This window comes from Xiphophorus couchianus, chromosome 24 (assembly GCF_001444195.1).
Source record: "Xiphophorus couchianus chromosome 24, X_couchianus-1.0, whole genome shotgun sequence".
NCBI lineage: Eukaryota > Metazoa > Chordata > Actinopteri > Cyprinodontiformes > Poeciliidae > Xiphophorus > Xiphophorus couchianus.
The window spans coordinates 10,055,273-10,076,865 of record NC_040251.1 but is presented as its reverse complement, the minus strand read 5'-3'; the positions used below and the strand labels follow the sequence as shown (position 1 = coordinate 10,076,865).

The window sequence follows — 21,593 nt, the reverse complement described above, 5'->3', positions numbered from 1 at the left end:
ATTATTTCCAGATGCGTGAAGATGCCACATTCATCTGTTCAAGCTATTATAAGCAAATATAAGCAACTCGGGAATGTCCAGCCTTCATAATGCTCAAAAAGAAGATGGGTTCTGTGTCCAAGAGGTAAACATGTTCTGGTGTGAAATGTGCATATCAACCCCTCTACAAACGCTGATAAGAAAGATTCATTATCCAGTTGTGTATAGACATGTAAGCAAAATGCCACTCAGCGAGGAAGGAGACATTAGCCTACGGGTCTGCGAACTGTGGCTTTGGGGCTGCAAGTGTCTCTTTGGACCATTGACATAACTTCATAACTTCTGCTAAAAAGTCAAAAGAACCAGCTAGTGTTTTAAATATCAAATCAAATTTTATTTGTTTAGCACCTTTCAGCAACAAGGCATTTCAAAGTGCTTTACATCATAAAAACACAAAATTATAAACACATAGGACACACAGTCAACAACATTTTGCACAAATATAGATATAACAAATGCAGATTTTTAAGAGATTTTCTTGTTTTCCTGCAATATTTGCATTGAATGTATACCAAGAATGACACTAAAAGTGCCAGCAATAGACTTTTATATTTGATTTTCTTGTCATTTGGTTGGAATCTATGTTTTTTTTTATTTAACATAATTTTTCATCCCACAGTAGAAAAAAAAACAAAAACAAATTTGCTAAATTTTATATTTATCTTGATTTTAAAAATTAGAGAGAAAAATGTAGTTCTTTTTAAAACTTACAACACATTTCCTAAGGTAGATATTTACCAAATTTTAAAATGCGTCTTATTTTTTCAAAAAGCTATTTGACATTTCTGGCTCTAGATAAGTTGAGAGCAAAATTGCTCTTTAGGTTATAAAAGTTTCAGAATAAAAAGTCAGATAACAATTTACAAAAACCTACATTTTTGGAGAAATGTTATGTAATCTTAATCTAAAATTTATTTTATAACAATAGAATGTATTGTTGCATTTGATGGAAAATGGGGAAGTTTGCAAGCTTGAGAAGAAGATCCTAATCTGTGAAGTACAAGTGGAGCGGCATTATGTTGTGTGTATGTTTTGCTGTAGGAAAGACTAGTGCATTCACAAATGAATGACTTTATGAGGTAAATATCTCAAGGCCTGAGGAAGAATAGTCTTCTAAATGGACAATAACTCTATGCACACCACCAAATCAGTAAAATAAAACCCAGTGTTTTGGAGTATCCATCACACAGCACTGATCTCAACCGCTTTTAGAAAACCAGTGGGCAGAGCTGAAAGGTCTGTGAGATTAAGGAGATCTATAAACCTGATCCAGTTACTACACCAGTTCTGTACAGAAGAATGGGCCAAAAAACTAAAAAAGCAAAATGAATAGACAATTTTCACCAAATGGGAATGGAATTAAAGGTCTGGATCCACCCTAGAAAAAATAAAGTCATCTTGCTCATTGTTCTGGCATAATGCAAATAGAAATACTGTTGGTTATCCTAACCTAAAGAAATAAAGTTAAACAAAAATAGTTTATTTCAATTTAATACCAGAGAGAAATGAATAAATGTTGTCATTTTACTTGATGCAAACATATGATTTCAACTCAATATTTATAAAATATTTCTTAATGCAGAAAATCTTTGAGGTCAACATAACTGTGCTATGAAAAAGAGAAGTGTTTACGTTCTGATATATTTGGAGAATTTTTGCGAGGTAGCGTTGGCGAATATTAGAAATGGCTCTGACTGTAGGGGACATAATGAATAGAAAGGCTGTTTCAGCAATACAGAAGTTGAATTATTTACAACTCAACCCTACCTCCACTCCCAACAAACTTATTTAAAAAACTTAATTGTTTACTTTTTTAACCTTTTTTAAATCTAGACATTTTAACATGGGGATTACCAGTACGCCCACTTGAGACTCACTGTGTCTCCATATCAGACTCTTCTAGTGTAGAGTGCCATTGATGTGGAATGAAATTTTTAGATTACCAACATCAACTGCACTACAATTTACTATTTCATTGTTATTTAATGCATTTTGCACTACTTGAAGTAAATGTATAAAATTTTTTTCTAGATGTATATTTTGAAGGTGTTAACTGTATTTTAGTAAAACAGAATATCAACACATTTACAGGAGTTTCACAGGAATGAGTGGCATATTTTTTGCATCAAGATGAAGTATATTTAAAACAGACTATTTCCTACACAAATATGCTTTACTCAACTTCTAGAGCACAGTATTGCATAAAAACTGTGTGCCACTGATGTTTAGTTGCTGCATTTAAACCTGGGCTAAAATAAAGCAACATGTGCTTTGCTGTTTTTCCAAGAAAACAAAAGACGGCAGATGTACGACAAGTTATAAAATGTCTCCATCTAGTGGCTGGACACATTAAAAACATTTTCTTCTCATTTTTAATAAGCCTTGTTTTCACCTCTCATTACGGTGCATGAACAGTATAGGAGTCATGCACAAGAATTGTCACATCTCAGGGTGACAGTCACCTATTTTTTCAAAGATTTCCCACTATTTGTGTCCGGAAAGTGTGGTGGAAATTAGCATCTATTGCCAGAGAGAAATCACCGAACTCCTTTCTGTGCTGCATCTCTTCATCTGCACACAATTACACGCTATGAAATATTCCATAGAATGCAGAGATATTTCCCAGAGGAAACATTACTCTGTACCTTACTGAGCTACATTTGTAAATAAAACATGTCGATCACAGAGATTTAGTGGTTAATAAGTAGGGTTTATTCTCTATTGTGAAACACCCTAGCTGTGTCTATAAACATAAAAGCTTTGAAAACATTTATTTTCCCTGTGAGGAAAATAACCAAATGTCACAGACAAATTTAATTTCTGACTCTGAGTGAAGTGCTGTTAAATGCCAAAATGATTTCTTGGAAAACTCTCTAAGCACCTAATTTAGCAGAACTCTCACCCCATCGCTCCTTGGGTAGTTCTCCCACTTTCACCACCTGAGGGAAGCAGTAAGGACAAGGATCGGTTCAACGGCAGGTCACCTCCTAATTGCTCAGCAAAAGATATTTCACTCTTTGTTCTCATCTAGGTGGAACAGGCATATACAATGCTAAAGACAGTATTTACAGATTTCTATTTCTTTGTTGTTAATGTAACCATGAATTTAGCTCTCTATCAGTTTGCTATAGAGGAGATTCATGAAATCACAAGTTAAGGAGAATGTCTGTATCAGTTTGTGATTTTAAACTGAGCAAGCACGGCTTTTTTTCTCAATTTTACTAAAGGAAACAATGTCATATTCGTGGTACAAGTCAATATTAGGGACACTGTAAAGACCTGAATGCATACACAATGCTATGAGAATCAATAAGTGTTATTTTATAAGAGCAGTAATGTGAATATAAGCTTATCACTTCAAATCTTTTTAGTCTTAGGCTTTTTAGTCTTAGGCAAATGACCTTTGTGCATTTAGATAGCATGAACTGAAACATTTAAATTAACAGAGTGCTTATTGTTGATGTTGTTTCTTCCATGATGCAATTTTGAACAAAAACTATTTTTTAAGTATACAGGTGGTGAGAGGAGTGCAGCATTGATGATGCCTAGGTTTAGGTGTATAGTTTTTTTAATTACAACTCTGTGTAGAATGATGAAAGACTTGTGGGACTTTTCTCATTTCAAGCCCTCAGTTTGAAATATGAGCTTGTCTCACGGATGCAGCGAGTATATTTGCAAACACAGCGCTATTCCAAAGACCGCTTAAGCGGTGGTTTAAATTCGAAATGTAATTTACAGCATACAGCAAAACTAATTAAACCACAATGTCATTTTTAGTTGAATTTCACCAAATTCCTAGAAGAATGAATCCAATAGGAAGATTTATGAGTGTTTGACTACAAATCGGCTAAAGCTGTAATGAAAAGTCCACAATCAATAGAAATCAGTAATGCATGTAAGAACTCCTTTGAATTCTCATTATTTCAAATCACCAGGGCATTGATAATCTGTTATACAGCAGAAGAGAAGGGGTGATCTGTTTTATTGAGACCTCAAACCTATTTTGCACTTTTTGCCTCTTTGACAACTCTTGTATTCTCAGTTTCATTTCACCCTGGAGTCCATTCACTAGTTCTTCACTTGCCCTGTTTCCAACTATTACATTCACTGTCATTGCTCACCTCATTGTCTCTGCTGTGCACATATCACATTGTACATTAAGCTCCCTGACAGAATGTCTTAGTGCATCAACTATTGGATTTTTGACTCTATTTCTCTCTAGCATGAACTCCCCTTGCCAAGGTCCTATAGATTATGAGATTCTCATTTGAAGTCACTAAAGGTATTGTAGTTCACAAGAATAATAGCTTTTATCACTTTTATCACTCTTAAAAATACAGAATCACCTGTTGCTATACAATATATGTTTATTTGTTTGTATGTTTTATTACTATATGGAAGTGGACTCCAAGTATTTGCAGGGGTTTGGGATCACAACTGCCCAGTTATAGACATTTTTATAACTGACTATATTAGACGTTCAAACACCAAAATACCTTAATATGCATTAAGTTCTAAAATTCTAGTGTAGTGATAAAGTTGTTTTAAAAAAGAGTCAGAAGAAATAGAAACTATATTTTATTTACAATATCCAATAACTTTTTTTGCATACCGACATCGTTAAAAGGTTTGACTGGAAATATTTCTGACTGTGCTGCTTACAATTAAATAAGTTGCAAAAATCAACAGAGCAAAGGGGCAGACAAAACATCAGAGTGCATGTAATACAGACAGGCCTTTTTATGCAATGACCCAGGTTTGAGATGCGTTTACACTCATTCTGAAAGTTTAATTTTTTTTTCTTTTCAAAAAATAAAAAAAGTGCTCTAACCTTGTTTGTACTTTCGTTTTAAAAGCTGCCTTAAATTCTATTACATGGCGGGAAGGCAAAAAACATCAAGTAAAATATAAATGTAAAGACGAAACATAAAGTATGGTTTTCGGTTACGCTAAATATCAGAAGCAGATAATGTAAAAATAAAAATACAATTATATTTACAAACCGGTGTTTCTTAGCATGAAGTAGGTTATTCTGGTTCATAGACTAAAGTGTTATAACACTGCTTTGCTTCAGTTTAATCTTAATGTTTACGACTGTACCTGAAGGCATCACTTTCTCCAGCACGGCTGTCATGGCGCTGACGAGGCCGAGGACTTCTGCGGCGTCAAACTTTAATTTAGGCTCGATTTGGAATATCAGCTCTTATATTTACTCTCTAAAATCTTCATTCCCCGACGAGCGCACACTTTGGTGAGTAACCTAACAACATGACTGGCCCGTTTAGTTATTCAGCGGACTGTTTGATTTTAGCTTGAACGTTGTGCCTAACCAAAAGGTCTGCGTAATTTAGCTAAAATACTTTTCTGCTGCCTGTTGGTGTTGAACTGGTGAAGTGCGGGATTTTACTTGGTTGATAAACAGCTTTACATGTATGCGTATTAATAACAAAACTATGATGAAATAAGAATCAACAGATTAAAGCAGAGTGCCACACGTTTAGCTTTCGTATAACTTATTTTGTTTGTTAGCTTTTCTTGACACATCTGCGGATAGTTCCTAACTCGGAGCTGTACACAGTGCAGTTTAATCGGATGTTTCACATTTAAATATTAGACTATACATGGCTTATTGCTCTGTCCATTGCTCACATCAACACATGCTGAATATTGGAAGACTTACATGGTTCCTTCTGATTCCTCCTCATATTATTGGAGAAAACTGATATTTTTTAGTATTCGGTGGTTGGTAAAAATCAGCTTAACTGAAAAATTCACAAACGGAAATCAAACATTGTCACAACTCACATCTTCCAAGTAAGAGTTGGTGTGGAAGGTGATGCTGTGTGCAGTAAGAATCTCCAGTAGCAGTCAGTCTTGCAACAAATCTGAAGAGGCCTCTGACTACAGACACTGTTTATCATGCTAACAGCTCAATACCCAGGCAGTGGAGATGATATTCCTCAGAAACATGTTTTAGATAACACCATCAGCTAATCCACCTCATTTGCTTTTGCCACTCCTGTCATTCGGGTTATTATTGCACAACTCTATTTAGGTGGATCCCACTGAAAGATGTGTAGCATTTCTGCAGCTGCATAATGAAGCATCAGGCAATGCGATTTGATATGTCAGTACAAATGTGGATTTTCTGGTTATAAGTAGCATACTTGTAATGCATCCTTGTAGCTTTTGTCTTTCTGTAACCATTAAGTAAATTCCGTAAAACTCTTCAAAGCAATTGGAAAGTCCCAGAATTAAATAACTAGAAAAAATCATATTATCAAGGGATCCATTACATGACTGTGTAACATAATCGGTTCAAATAAAACCACGCTATTTAGATGGGTAATCATGACTGCGATAAAATATCAAGAACACATCCGGCCTGCTGTCGTCTTACTGTTACGTCTGTTAGGTTTGTGTTGGCCTTCCACAGTTGAGAGATGGGAATGGGGTGAGTGTGTTAGGTTGCCTTTTTAAGGGCAGGAGAGGCTCAGCTGGGGAGGGCTGTAGGTTCATGTGTCTCCACTTGGATGGTTACATTGGTCTCAGCAGCTGTCTTCACTCTCACAATCCTGAATCAAAAAGCAGTGATGCAGAATGAGTTGATTGCTGTAGAGCTCCTTTTTTCCAGACAGGAGGGAGGTTGGGGGTAGGGTTGTAGTGAAATCTGAACACTTCCTAAGGAAGATGTTTGCACTAGTTTCTGTTCAGATCAAGAGTGTCCAAGCCCCAAATAAAAGAATTGGTGAAAACGATGTGCTCTTTTACTTCGAGTTCAAAGTAGTAGTTATGAAAATCTCACGTGAATATTAGTGCTGGACCTGAACAGGAAACATGTTATTGTGACACCATTACTGAATATTCTGATGATTATATCAATTACCCTACATTGTCCTGATTCTTCTTCTTCTTTTTTCCTTCTTCTCAATAATCCAATTGCAATTTGGATTATTGCAATTTCATCAATTTTCTGTCAGCTTCAGCATCTCAGCCACTAAAAATCGACATATGGTGAGCAGCTTGTCCATCCATTTGGCTAAATAAATTGGCTTGCAGAATGTGAGAGTATGTTACTTAAAATACATCCAACCAACTATGGCATCCATGTAATTTTATGCAGTTGTGATATTATCGGTATCAGGGCCAGCTAAGCAATGTGGGTGGTATCTACTAACTCACTCACTGTTTGGTCTCCTAACAACAACCTGTTATGTAACAAGTGCATCAATAGTTTCAGGTTTCACTATTGTGCCTCTTATCTGCTTAATAATAATAATAATAGTAATAAAAAAAAACAATTTTGTGGAGTGAAGGGAGAAAATAAGTACAACAGCTCAAGAGGAAACCGTTCATAAAAGAATAGTCACATCACTTGTTTGTCAGTATTTCAGATAATTTAAACAAAAAAAAAAAGTTACCTACCTACATTGGGGGAAAAAATGGTCTGTTCCAAATATTTATGGACTGGACAGTAAAATATATTTGGTTGTAGTTGCAAAGTTATGCCAGCAGGGGGAAGATATGGTGCATAAACCTTCACATACATTGAGTCTGTTTTTGATTTACTGTGTACACATCCACACAGCAGCTTCCATATAAACGCTCCCCACACCCTCCCACCTCTCCGATGAATCGTACTCCTGAAGGACACAAAGTTCTAGGAAGCATTGTGCTTCTTATTTAAGTTTTCTAGAAAAGGTGATGTGGCACAGATTGTTTTGTGTCCAAGTTTCAGAGCTGATTTAGACGTGTTCTGTACTTAATGTTGTACAACATCAGACCATAACAGACTGAAGTAAAATAGTAATTTAACACATTCAGATTATAGTTGGTGATATTTTTAAGTTGTTCCTGGAGAAATTGTCAGGCAAGTTTATTTGTATGGCACATTTCGGCTACTAGGCAATTCAAAGTTCTTTACATTATACAAATATAATTTAGTAACTAATCATGAAACAGCAAAAAACATTACATTTTGTCAGATGGCATCAGCAAAATCATCAAGCAACTATATATTGAATATATTGATCAATGTTCCAGTTATTGCAGGGTTTCAGATGACGTAGCACCAACATCACCCAATGCAGATGGAGGGCAGGAAATAAATGGAGCCCATTTATTTTTGTTGATCCAACATCAAAATGCCTAAAGTCTGTGTCCTGTGCGATTGTTCATACCGTTGTAATAGGGAGAAAGATGAACATTATTTTCCTGTTTTGAAGGTAGTTGGTCACAAGGGATTTAATTTAAAAAAAAAAACTTACTGAAAAAAGAGGAGAAAAGTGGATCAACAATCTACAGCTTAAAACAGGAGTTGCCGAAACTAACAATGCCAGAGTTTGTAGCGCCCACTTTCTAACAGGTAACGATGGCATCGTTTAAATTGTATTTTCAGATGTTTTATTGGACAGTTACTTAGAAAGCCAAGCATTCATATGTAAGGTTAGATATATTATTTTTATGCCCTGGCGTGGTTGTCCTCAGAGTGCTAATGTTGTTAGCAGCTAGCTCAGTGCCGAGTCCCGGACAGAAAATATAATGTTTATTGACTGGGATTTTCATGCTAAAAAAAAAAGCTAAATAAATTAAATATAACCTACACCGCCATAAAGTCACCGTAAACTGTGACTTTTCCCATATATGGTTCATGTCTGGACAAGAACTACATTCGTGGCCAGACATGAACATGGGGTTTCTGTAGATCGGTGCGAATGGTTGACCTACATTGGATCTGAATCCATCGTCCTACAACGCTGGATTGTTGTAGGACGCAACATTAACATACAAATCCAGCATAAATCTGAAGCTAAATAAATTATTTACCAGGAGATCCAAGCTTATAGAAATAACATGGATTAGCTTGTTATTAGTGATAGCATTGTTATCATAGACTAATTACTTAAAATAGCACAATTCAATACTCACCCGACAGAACCAAGTCAACAGCCATTTAATGCTTCTTTTGATCCTAAATGCTTGACCCAGCTTGAAACTAAATTAATGTATTCTCCAGGCTTTTGAAAACTTTCTTCTGGCTTGTCGTATAATATGAGGTCTGCAGCTCCAGTTAGTTATGTCGATCGCCTCGATGCTGGGTAAATCCTCAAGATTATAAGAGAAGTCTTTTTTTACCAAGATAATACGGATGATTTTCTAAATATACGCATATTTTTTTGAGATGCCTTGTCTGTTCCAGTCTATTTTGGAGCATTAGCATACTTGTTGTGATCAACTTTGCTTTGTTTTGAACCAGAGAAATCCTCTTCCGGCTCTCCATCTGAATTTCGCGCATCATCCGCGTAATTCTGGGTTTCACGTGACTGAAACCCAGCAATTATGAATCAAAGATAACTTTATAAACCGTTAACCTTGACTTAAAGGAATTCGGTGTTTAGGATATTTTGCTGTTTTCTGGATGTTTGTTCCAGATTACTGGAGCATAAAAACTGAATGCACATTTGGTTCTGGGGATTCAAAATAGACCCATACCAGAAAACCCGAGTGGTCTGGAAGGTTGATACAACAGATCTTTAATGTATTTTGATGCTAAGCCATTCAGTGATTTGTAGACTAAAATAAATATTTTAAAGTCTGTTCTCTGAGCTACAGGGAGCCAGTGTAAGGTCTTTGAAATTGGGGTGATGTCCTTTATCTTCCTAGTTTTTGGTAGAAGCCTTCATAACATTGTCATGATGATGATGATGATGATGATGATGATGATAGATTTATTACAGACTCAGAGTCCAGATTACATCAAAAGGAAAACAAAGACAATAAAAGAATAAAAAGTACAATAAAAAAACGACTTCTAGCCATTCAGAAGGCAATCATACCAATGTCTCCAGAGCACAGATGAGTATTTTACTGCACTATATTTAACATTAGTCAACAGTAGTATAATTCTATTATTAGACTCGTTTAACCGACAAATACATTTATACATAAGCTTTCTTAAAACAGCCATCAAAGTGCTGACGTGAGCAGATACAAACAGTTCACTGGCACTGGTCCATCTGGGTTTATTTAACAAGAGTCTCAGTGCATCATTATAAGCCACCTTCAATCTTTGAAGACTGGCTTTTTTAAAATTGCACCACAAATGTGCAGTATACAATGATGTACAATATGACCTAAACAAGTTCAGTTTCACTTCATCAGAACAGAATCCAAACTTACGGACAAGGATATTTGCCTGAGCGTATAACATTCAAACCTGACGATAAATGTCCTCATCATCAGACAGACGGTCTGTCAACACATGGCCAAGATATTTTACTTCACTTGAGACATTCAATAAAATCCCAGACAATTTGAAATTTGGAAATACTCTATTTTTGTCCTCCTTAGTGCGACAGATCAAGATGATACTTTTTGATGGATTGAATTTTACATCAAGTAATTAATTCACCATATGCTGCACAGACATGCTGAGTAGATATTACCTTTTGTCCTTTTGAAGAATATGAATATTTGGGTTTTCCATTTATTTGTATCTCCTCTGTGGGTTATGGGGCTCTGTTTGCCCTCAGGAGAGAAGATTGATCCCCTGCACAGATCTTTGGACTGCTGCATTGTTGAACCCTGGTGTGGAATGTGCGCTGTCTTTCAGCCAGAGGACGGCGGGCTTTACAACAACCTTCATACAAATCTCTGTAAACAGACACTTGTGTATTTTAAGAAGTTATCTTCTCCTTAGATGACTCTCAGAGAAGGTCGTCATCAGTGGTTCTGTTGTCTAAGTCATTTGACTAAACTGAAATGTGAATGTCAAAATAAAATGTGTTTCTCATAAAGCTGATAGATTGAATTTCATGGTTGTCAAATGAAGTCTGGAGTGATACTATTTTTCCTAGAAGAACCTGGTTGTAGGTTTTGTTTTCATATAAAACCAAAGCAAGTGATCGTGTTGCCTGCTCAGAGCAAATGTATGTTTTGCCAAGAGATTGCTGGAAATTCAAACAGGAAGCAACCCTACAGGTGGTGAGGAGGCCAAGGCTCTACTGGCAATTTCCATAAAGACTCCTTACTCAGTCTGAGTGACCTCAGAGACATACCAGAGGTTGTGGTGGGGGGTGTCTGACTGTTAGCATCAGTTCCCTTGCCTGTTAGGTGTTCTCCCTAAAATCCAACCCCCACTCCCGTCTGGAAATGGATACTGTGGGCGTATTTATAGCTGCAGACCACAAGCGAGCTCTTTCTTAAACACGTCGAAGGAGCTGGTCGCATTCGTCAGAGAAGGACTGAGCTTCACTGTTGTTCTCTTGACTGTTTTACTTTTTCACTTGTGTAACCAGCCAAAAGGGGCTTATCAGGTAGGAGAACAAACTGAAAAGGTTTTTAACTATTGTTTCTGTTACTATGGCTTTCATAGTTTGTCATTTTTTGCCATTACATTAAGACAATTAAAAATGCTTTACTGAAGTCATCTTTTCTTCATGTAAAAATTCATACATTTCCTAATGAATAATTTTAAATGTAATAGCATTTGATGAGAAATGTTAGACACAATCTATGAAAAAATGCTACTATGACTCTGCAATAATGATCCTTTCAGGGTTCATACTTCAACCACCACTCATCTTTGATTTGTAACTGCAGTTTGAAACCTTTTGTTTTAATTTGAAAGCAACTGTTAAAATCCTTTTTGGTTTAGTAATCTTGTTTGGTAAGTTTTTATGGTTTAATTATTAGAGAAGGAAATATTCTGGAACTTAACTGATAATGAGGTAGGAATTTGTAGCAGAATTACTGATTAGCTCTGCTGATGCTTAACAGGTATTTTTTATGTCTATTCCAGATGAAATCCTCATTCTGAACTCGACCACCAGTGAGACACAGTGAGAGGAAAGATGGAGAAACCAGTTCTCCAGACGCAGCCGTCCACCTTACCGTTTTTTGACTCTTCGCATGCCTTCAACCTCCTGAGAGGAATTCATGAGCTACGAGCTGAGCGGCAGTTTTTCGATGTGACTTTATGTGCCGAGGGGCGGGAGTTCCACTGCCACCGCACGGTGTTGGCTGCTGCCAGCACCTACTTCCGTGCCATGTTCACCGGGACGTTGAGGGAGAGCGTAATGGACAGAGTGGTTCTACACGAGGTGTCAGCCGAGCTTCTAGGCTTACTGGTGGACTTCTGCTACACGGGTCGAGTCACGGTCACTCAGGACAACGTGGATCTTCTGCTGAAGACGGCTGATTTGTTCCAGTTCCCCTCGGTCAAAGAGGCCTGCTGTGCGTTTCTGGAGCAGCGTCTGGACGTCTCCAACTGCTTAGAGATACAAGACTTTGCAGAGGCTTACGCTTGCAGGGAGTTGGCGACTAGCGCACGCCGCTTCATCCTCAAAAACATAATGGAGTTGGCGAAAGGGACAGACTTTGAGCGGTTGCCATGGAAGCGTCTACTAGAGTTTGTGTCCGACGACGAGCTTTGCGTGGATAAGGAGGAGACGGTCTACCAAATTGCAGTGCGGTGGGTAAAGGCTGATCTGCAGCGACGGCTGCATTACTGGCCCGAACTTCTCCAGCAGGTCCGCCTCCCGTTCGTCAGGCGGTTCTTCCTCCTGGCCCACGTGGAGAGTGACCCGCTTGTCTACCTGTCACCCACCTGCCTCCGCATGGTGAACGAAGCCCGCAGCTTCCAGTCCTGTGAATACGACCGCCACGACAGGCCGTGCCATCGCATGCGACCTCGGCCCTCTACGGGATTGGCGGAAATCCTGGTGGTGGTCGGAGGCTGTGACCAGGACTGTGACGAACTGGTCACTGTGGACTGTTACAACCCTCAGACCGGACAGTGGCGCTACCTTGCCGAATTCCCCGACCACCTTGGAGGAGGTTACAGCATAGCAGCCCTTGGAAATGATATGTATGTCACAGGTAAGAAACCCAAACCTTCAGCAGACAGCTCTGACCTAGCTCTGGTTGTGTTATGTTAAGGGCTAATTTTTTTAATCCCTGGGTAAATTAAGCAACTATTTCAGTTCTCAGTTGAATCCAATAGTCCACATTTGATATTTGGTAGATTCATGTATTTTGGTGTGTATTCACCTCAGGTATGGTTAGTCTGTTTCAGTCAAACTCAAGTATCTTTCCAGAGATTGTTTGACGCAAAAACATAAATTCTGGTTTGCCTAAAAACCTAGGTCTCAGTTGGTTGAAATGAACTTCAGTGCGGTTGGACTGCAAATGTAAATGCAGACCAGAGACTGCTCCAAAGGCAGGAAGTGGAAGAGCGCAGGGCATTTTGGGTAAATACAACCAAAAGCATTAATGGGAGAAATAGGTTGTGGTCTTTTACCAAAGACGAAAGAGAATCCTACAACCATTAAAATCTGACCCTACTCCATTTTTGTTTATATTTGGTGAAGAAGGAAGTTGCGTTCCTGGTCTTCTTCAGAGGTTTTTGTGTCTTTTCCTTTAGTGATTTTTGGTGTGGTGCCACCACAAATGAAGAGGGGGAACGTGTTTTTCAAAGGTTTTACTTCTTTTGAGACAGTAAATGTAACAAATGTTGCAATTTTGATCCCCAATTGAACTGAGTCTACCAGACTATCAGGTGATTTCCGTTTCTGTTCCTTAATTTTTTCAAAAGGCCTCCATAATATAAATCTACATCCTCTTTTAATATTGCCTGAGGAGGGCAAATGAGGCAATGCAGGTGCTACCAGGACAGCTGTGCTATCCTTGTCATCGTTGTTATTAGCACTGGAATAGGGTTCTCTATGTCGTATGTCTGATACGACACAGAGAAGTTGACTGTGTATATTCGAGATGAGGTGTCAAATATTCTGCTCTGATCTCCTGGCTCCTGAAGATGACTTATGATGATGCACTGATTTAGCAGCATTAGCTAATAACATAATTTATAGAAATAACAGCAACACATGATTGCACAACATTGACATGCCCAGTTTTGTTACATTTGGTTCTTTCTTATTGATGTACAGTGGTGCTCAAAATTTAACACTCTTCTGTTTTTGTGAGCTAAAACAATTATAAATCATTTCCCAGATTTAATTTCATGTGGATTCTGTAGAATCAGAGTGAAAAGCCAACCAATTTATTAAATAAAAATGTACTTTCTTCAGGCTCTTTTTATTGAGTTTCACATCTTCTTGGGTATACACCTACCATTTGCTGCAGGGAATCAGAAATAATAAGATTTAGCTGACTGAGTGATTATTCTGATTGCAGTTTATTGCCATGACCAAGTACTGATATTACTATTTAAAGCCATTACATTTCCAAATTATTTGATTACTTATTTTCAGTCACATTCTATTTTACAACACATTTTTGTTTGTTTTACAGACATAGAAGTATACTTCATGAATCTATTCAACCACGCCACATCAGTCACTTAAATACAGCTCATAAATTGAACTAACATCTCTGTCATCTGAACTGGTTTAAATGGCCAGTCAAACATACTCACTGACTTTTTCTGAATAAAACTGAAATTAAATAGCTGCTGAACTGGTTGAAAATGTTTTTAATGTCCAGAAAAGTATGGGGGAAAAAATTAAAGATATATCTATGGAAAGACTTAATGTCTAATACACAACATGCAGTTACTATGGCATATCAAGGAAATCCACCTTATTATTCTGGCATCAAGGAGGTAAAAATAATTTTAGTAAATCCTAATGGAAAAGAAGACGCTGTGGAAAAAATATCTTTTAGTAGAGAAAATGATTTCAACTGCACAGATGTGGACTAGACAAGTGATTTACAGACTAACTGACTAATTTAAAATCTGCATCTGTGTATCATGTCTTCACATAACTCAATTAAAACCACAAGCATTAATTGCCTTTGTAGAGAAACACAATAAAGTCCATCTGTAGAACTGTTTTAGTAGCAGCTGACTATTGCGGCTTTGTTGCATTAAGTTAGTTGAGTCTATGTTTAGACTTGTGAAATGTGGGACAGTGGGGTGTTGAACAGATGTACAGTATATCGATCTCATTTGTTCAAGGAGAGATTATGCATTTACGTTTGGTTCATTTTTGTTTGTTCTTTGCAATGTCTCTAAGTTTATGGTGTTACACTTGTTAAAGATGCCATACATGTAGACAGTTGTCTGCAAACTGAAGATTCATGTCTGGATGTTATTTACTCTCTGAGTTCCCAACATTATCAATATAACTTTTATTGCATTATTTATTTAGATAAATCATTATTCATCTCAGGATGTCGGTGAAATTATGAGGTAAAAATGCTCATATTCTTGTCAAGTTTATTTGCATAGCATAATTCATTTCAAAAGTAATTTACACTAGGCCTGCAATAAGTCACATGATAAATTAAAATAAGGTAAATAATTTCCATTCTGATGATTAATATTTTTTGAAGATCAATTTTGTTTTCAGAGACATCATAATCCATTATATTTATGGTTTATTGTTTTTGGTAATTGTGTTTTATTTTGGATAGTTGTTCTGTAAAATATGTTGATCGATGTTCCATTTACTTACAAGCCGCTTTTTAGCCTTGATTTAAAGGAAGCCATTGTTTCCGAATTTTTGCAGTTTTCTGGAAGTTTGTTCCAGATTTTTGTGAGTGGAAGCTGAAAGCTGCTTCTCCATGTTTCTCCAGGAGGTTCTGATGGCTCCCGCTTGTACGACGGCGTGTGGCGCTACAAGTCCAGTGTAAACGAGTGGACGGAGGTGTCTCCCATGCTGAAGGCCCGCGAGTACCACAGCTCGTGCGTGCTGAAAGGCCAGCTGTACGTGGTGGCGTCGGACAGCACCGAGCGCTACGACCAGGCTCTGGACTGCTGGGAGGCCTTGCCAGGCATGCTGCACCCCATGGACAACTGCTCCACGACGGCGTGCAACGGCCGCCTGTATGCTATAGGCTCTCTGACCGGCGAGGACACCATGGCCGTCCAGAGCTACGATGCCGACACCAACCGCTGGACCATGGCCAACTGTGGACAGCTACCTCCCTGGTCCTTCACTCCCAAAACAGTGACCCTCAATGGCCTCATTTACTTTGTTAGGTGAGGGATCTTTTACTGTATATTTTATTTCTATGGTAACAATTTAGACAGGCTAGCCTTTAGTTTAATTAGTTCACTCACAAAAGGCTTTTGTTGTATGTTCTTAAGTGTAAATAAACAGTTCAAGCTATTTTTAAAGATGATTATAAAATGGCAGCTTGCTCTTCTGTGACTTTAACTAATTTGCTTCTTGAACATCTCATCACTAGTATGGATAAAATCGTTAATCGTGATGAATCAATTATTGAAGTAATTGTCAACTAATTTAGTAATCGATTAATCATTAACTGTAGTATACAGACTAAAACATGTCATTTACTGAAAGAACAATGCAGTCAGAGCAATAGTTAAGTCAAAACTGTGCAAAAAATATTTTTGCATTTAAAATATAAAAAGAAAAACTTTACCTGTAAATCAAGTGGCAGTTTTAGCTTCACCTGTTTCAAATTCTGTAAAAGCATCTCTTATTGAGCACCTTTTGCTTTTTTAATTCCATAATTGTCAACAGATCATCCTTACATTGTATTGACATTAGTGCATTTTAGGCAATAGAATGTTTATTGTTTAAAAAATGACGAAAACTACCTTGATTTACTACTTTGTTAGTTAGACCATACTAATGATTGTGTTATAGTTAGGCCTGTCACGATAGCAAATTTTGCTGAGCGATTGTCTCAAAAAATTATTGCGATAAACGATAATATTGTTTGAAGACCTTTTTACACTGATGTAATGGAAATGACGTAATAATGCATGCGATTTCCTGCCAAAGATAGATACACTTTATTTTCAAAAGAATATTTAACACTGGAACTGATAAACAAAATAAACAAAACAACCAAAAACAAAATGGATTCTCAGTCTCCATTAACAAAAAATGTACTTGATAAAAACAAAACAACATAAAGCCAAAGTGGAAATAAATACTGCATTCAACCTAAAGACTGCAGATTATGAAGTGTGTATATTATGTTGCCCTTCAGTAATAATTAGATTTAATTAGAGAAGATGGGCACATCGACTACCTGATGCAATATTTCACGCTACATGATTTTTTGCTCCTATTTTTCCCCATACAACAATCTTAGAACGTTGGTCTTTCTAAGACTGTGTGGTGTGTTATGGTAGATCGTCGTAGATCTGGGGTTTTCCCCGACTGGGAGCTTTAACGCAGCCTGTTGAATGTGACAGGTAGCCAATCAGAAAGCGCGGATTCTCCTCGTGCTTCCTGAGGGGAAATTACGTCAGGGAATCCCAAACAGCAACCCGAAGTCCAGCGGACATTGGAGATGATATGTGGAAACAACATTAATGTTTATTCAACATGCATAGAATATAGAAATGACAAGGGGAGGAGTTGGAGCGAAATTGCTACCGCAGTTGATAAACTCGGTAACGTTTCAGCTGTTCTTCGTTAACGTGACGTAAATAGGTTCTAATGATTTTCATTCAGTCAGGACTTTACGCTGACACTAGCCACATGCATTGCAGGTAGACTGTAGTAAAGCATTGATTAATGCCTGATTTTAAAATTAGTTCACTGGACTTGGAGCCATTATTTTGTGCCCATTGTTGGACACCACACGGCAGGAACAAACCCGATCGAACCGTTATACCTAGGATTTCTGTCGGCTAATGTGTGGTCTGTCAGGTTTTGAAAATGGGCCGACAATCGACAGCTCTAAGATAGTAGTGTGCCTGGGCTTTACACTAAGGAAATGAGAAAGGAGGGTCAGTGGAGAGCACCAGAGTTTTCATTCGGTGTCATCAACAGAAAGAGAAAAAGGCCGGAAGAGACGATAATGCCGATAATTGAAATGACGTCGATAGTTTTAATTTATCATACGATTAATTGATTTATCGTTTATCGCGACAGGCCTAGTTATAGTCAAAGTTTAAAGAATGTGACATTTTTTGTTCATTCTGGCTTAATCTAACAGAAAAAAACCTCAAAATTCCCTCTATTTCCACACAATTTGGGTGGTGATGTGCTTATGTTCGAAATGGCTGAATATTAATAAATAGAAGGATTTACTAGGATGAAACAGTCATCAGAGCTTCTGATATATATATGACGCAGCGGGTATTTGGCCAGTAACAGCCTGTCTCTATTTGCAGGGATGACTCGGCGGAGGTTGATGTTTACAATCCACAAAAGAACGAGTGGGATAAAATTAACCCCATGAATCAGGTTTGTATTTCAGATTAGATGCTTGTGTGCTGCTCTGCTTTAATAATAGTCTTCTGTGACCTTCAGTGTTGTACAGTAAACAGGTTGAACACACAGAACAGGACGAGATCAATAAATACAAGCAGGAATTGATGCTTCCAGTGCTGCAGTTTGTCTCTAATGGATTTATTGTCCAAACACAGCAGAAGTTCTAGAAATACTGAAGAAAAGGAAATTTTCCAACACATTGTACACAAAAATAAAGATGCCAGCAAGCTGATTCGATTTTGAATTTTTCAGGTCCACGTCGGAGGCAGCGTGGCAGTCCTGGGCGGTAAGCTGTTCGTATCCGGCGGTTACGACAACACGTTCGAGCTGTCGGACGTCGTGGAGGCGTACGACCCGACGAACCGCGCCTGGACGGCGGCCGGACGGCTCCCCCAGCGGACCTTCTGGCACGGCAGCGTCAGCATCTTCCGCCAGTTCATGCCGCTGGTGGCCAGCTCGTTTGAACCCACCGACACACCCGAGTCCAACACCATACACCTCCACCGGCACCAGCGCCACCAAGCGCTCCACAACCTCAACAACAATCTGAACCAGAACCAGGATGTAAACCCAGCGCATTGATGCGGTCATACATGCTCGCTGTGTTCTCTCTTTGCAAAAATACTAAATCTTACCAAGTATTTTGAGTTTAGTTTCTAGTGCAAATATCTTATTACACTTGAAGTAAAACACAACTTACAAGTAATCTTTCAGCAAGATATGACTTAAGTTAATAATTTCTTAATATTGATGATAGCAATAATCTGCTTGTGGAACTAGTATGTTTTCATCCATATTAAAGAATTGTTGACTTAGCTATTATTCAAATTAGAATATACTTTAATAATCCCAAAGGGAAATAAATGTTGTAACTTGTATAAATTCAAAATTCTTTATAACATGCTTAAAAGTTACTTCCAAGTTAGTTTAGTCTAATTTTAAGTATACTGAGGTATTTGCACTGAAAATGATACCAAAAAGAAAAAAGATGTTTGGTAAGATTTTGCTTTTGCAGAGTTCAGTTTACCTCATTGCTGCAAGGATTGGTGGGAAATCTCGATTGGGAATGATGTAATTGTTCGGTATTGATTAGACATGATACATTGCTGCTCAATATCTATGATATGGGTTATAGATTTATTTGCTTTAAAGTAGATTTTGAACCCTGCTACATCTTGGCTCTGAGAGAATGAAGGGACATGAACTGCAACAGCAGAAGGATGGCGGTGAAAACAGTTAAAAGCACTTTAACTTTTAACAATCATATTATATTCACAATAAGCTCCGAATAATTTCGAACATTTTTGTTCGAACATTTCGAACATTTTGCTGAAATAATCTATGTTATTTAGACCATGGTGTGTGTACTATCACACTCTAAGGTACCTAGAGTTTTTTTTTTCTTTGTTTGGCTCTAATGCATGAGCGAAGACTACATATAGTTTAAACACATAATCCATATTATTTTCCTTACATGTTTTTTTATTTACATATGGTCATCACAGTGTGCATCTGCTAGGGAAATGGGTCAAGATTTACAGCATTAGCATCATTTGATGTGCAGAAAAGATTTGAAATGATTGGGTAACATCCAACCTAGATGTAGTTTTACCCATTGTTGTTCAAAACTACTTAATTTCTGTGAGATGCATGGGTTTCTGGTGATTTTCAGCCCTCTTGTGGACTTTCCTGGTCACTACATGGGGTTAGAGACAAAATTAGTTTGTGCTAATTTTTTTATTTTTACTCTTTTCTGCGTAGTGATAGGCAACTTTGAGTTTTAGATAAGATAGCTGTTTGTATGCCTTGATGAAAGGGTGAAACACTAGTAAAGATGCACAGATTAGACTTTTTTTTTCTTTTTTACTTTGACCTGCAGATACGTTTTCACTGCAGTTCCCAAGTATTCAAGATCACAACTGCATAGAATCACAAAAAGCAATGACCTACATGAAGACATTTGGTGTTTCTTTAACTGATGGTGATGTCTACAGTTTGAAGTTTGGGCAAATGTGATTATAGCAACAAGACGTAGAAGTAAGGAAAATGTCAGTTCTCAAATATTGCAAGTTGTTTCCTGTTAAGTCTGATTGTAGTTTTTACCTCAACAGAAAATGAAGGACTTGCAGGAATTTCTTCATTGATGCATCTCTAAACATTAATCAAATTTTATTACAATCCAAAGGTACTGAAAGAAGTTGGACCTTTCAATTTTGATGCATAAGAAAAACTTTTCTTTTTTTTCCAGAGAAATTTCAAATTAAAATGTGCTAATTTTGATCTGTGACTAACTGATTGAAGGATCACGATGCAAAAGTCCAGCCTGTCCTGGACATCTCATGTTCCAAAGCATCCATGTGCATTTTAGGATTCTTTGGTTTCTTTTACATTCAGATGCATTTCCGTTTACAGTTCAAAAGCTTTAACTCATGTTGTTAAAAAGGTCTGGGGACTTTGAGGGTGGGGGTATATTGTGGTTGACGCAGGATTTTGAGAAGATTTGCTGCTGATTCAGGTTGTTTTAAATGCAGTTCTGAATTAGCAGCATTTTTCTACATGGAAGTTAAAATTAGATCCGAAATTTGCTGTTAAATGTTTACATTCCCTAACTGCTCTTAAGTTTCACAACAGACTTGCATTTCTTCTGTTTAGTGTGAGAAATGAAGATTTGAGTAATGGTCTGAAGGACTCCAGCTTGCAGTGTTGACTTTTTATTTAGTTGATCTGAACATCAACTAAATGATGCTTAGTCATTTAGTTGATGTTCATCAACTTGGTTGTACATCAATCTTTGAATGCTCCAGTTGAATTGTGCATGAAAAACTTTCCTTAACCAAATATATAACGCTTGTAATGCGTTTCCAGCAACGTTGACTGGAAGTACAAAAGAATCTCAGTTTGAAAAAATGTTTTTGCTTTAAAGTATGCAGTTTTTGAAGAGTTTTTGTGTTGTAAAAGTTCTCATATAGTTTTGTGAAGTTGAACCAGTGTTGTAAATACAGCATATTTTAAAGATATATTGTGTTTGTTTTTATTACTCCTAAAATTCTAATTTACATTAGGATAAATATGTGTTCTGTAAAAACCTCTGACGTTTTAACGGACCAGTTGGATTTATACTGAAAATTTCTCACATGTAAATTATTTACTCTTCAGGTGGCCTATTAAGGAAGTTCGTTGTGGTGGATTTTTAAGGGGTATCAGAGTAAAGGGAGCTGTACACAAACGCACACCACACTTTTTATTTTATTTTGATAAAAAAAAACAAAAAACATAAATTATCTTTCTTCCACGGCACAATTATGTTTTACTTTGCATTGAGCTATCACA

The 21,593-nt window shown here is 37.3% G+C and overlaps 1 protein-coding gene across 2 annotated transcripts; it reads left to right on the top strand.

Moving 5' to 3' along the window:
* The first annotated feature begins 5,143 nt into the window (after positions 1–5,143).
* klhl21 (kelch-like family member 21) lies at positions 5,144–21,280 on the top strand. Of its 2 annotated transcripts, none has more exons than XM_028011170.1 (5): positions 5,144–5,290; positions 11,840–12,918; positions 15,640–16,045; positions 18,164–18,236; positions 18,516–21,280. In XM_028011170.1, the coding sequence occupies exons 2-5, from the start codon at positions 11,892–11,894 to the stop codon at positions 18,843–18,845; spliced, it is 1,836 nt and encodes a 611-aa protein (XP_027866971.1). In that variant the 5' UTR covers positions 5,144–5,290; positions 11,840–11,891; the 3' UTR covers positions 18,846–21,280. The 2 variants fall into 2 exon arrangements, with proteins under 2 accessions (XP_027866971.1, XP_027866972.1); XM_028011171.1 differs by lacking the exon at positions 5,144–5,290 and adding an exon at positions 11,230–11,354.
* The last annotated feature ends 313 nt before the right edge of the window (positions 21,281–21,593 follow it).

What these genes read in the sequence shown, in the direction of transcription:
- klhl21 (XM_028011170.1), top strand. Translation starts at nt 11,892, where the DNA reads ATGGAGAAACCAGTTCTCCAGACGCAGCCGTCCACCTTACCGTTTTTT. An exon ending in GGCCTCATTTACTTTGTTAG is followed by an intron (nt 16,046 to 18,163) that starts GTGAGGGATCTT and finishes CTCTATTTGCAG; the next exon opens with GGATGACTCGGCGGAGGTTG. An exon ending in AAATTAACCCCATGAATCAG is followed by an intron (nt 18,237 to 18,515) that starts GTTTGTATTTCA and finishes TGAATTTTTCAG; the next exon opens with GTCCACGTCGGAGGCAGCGT.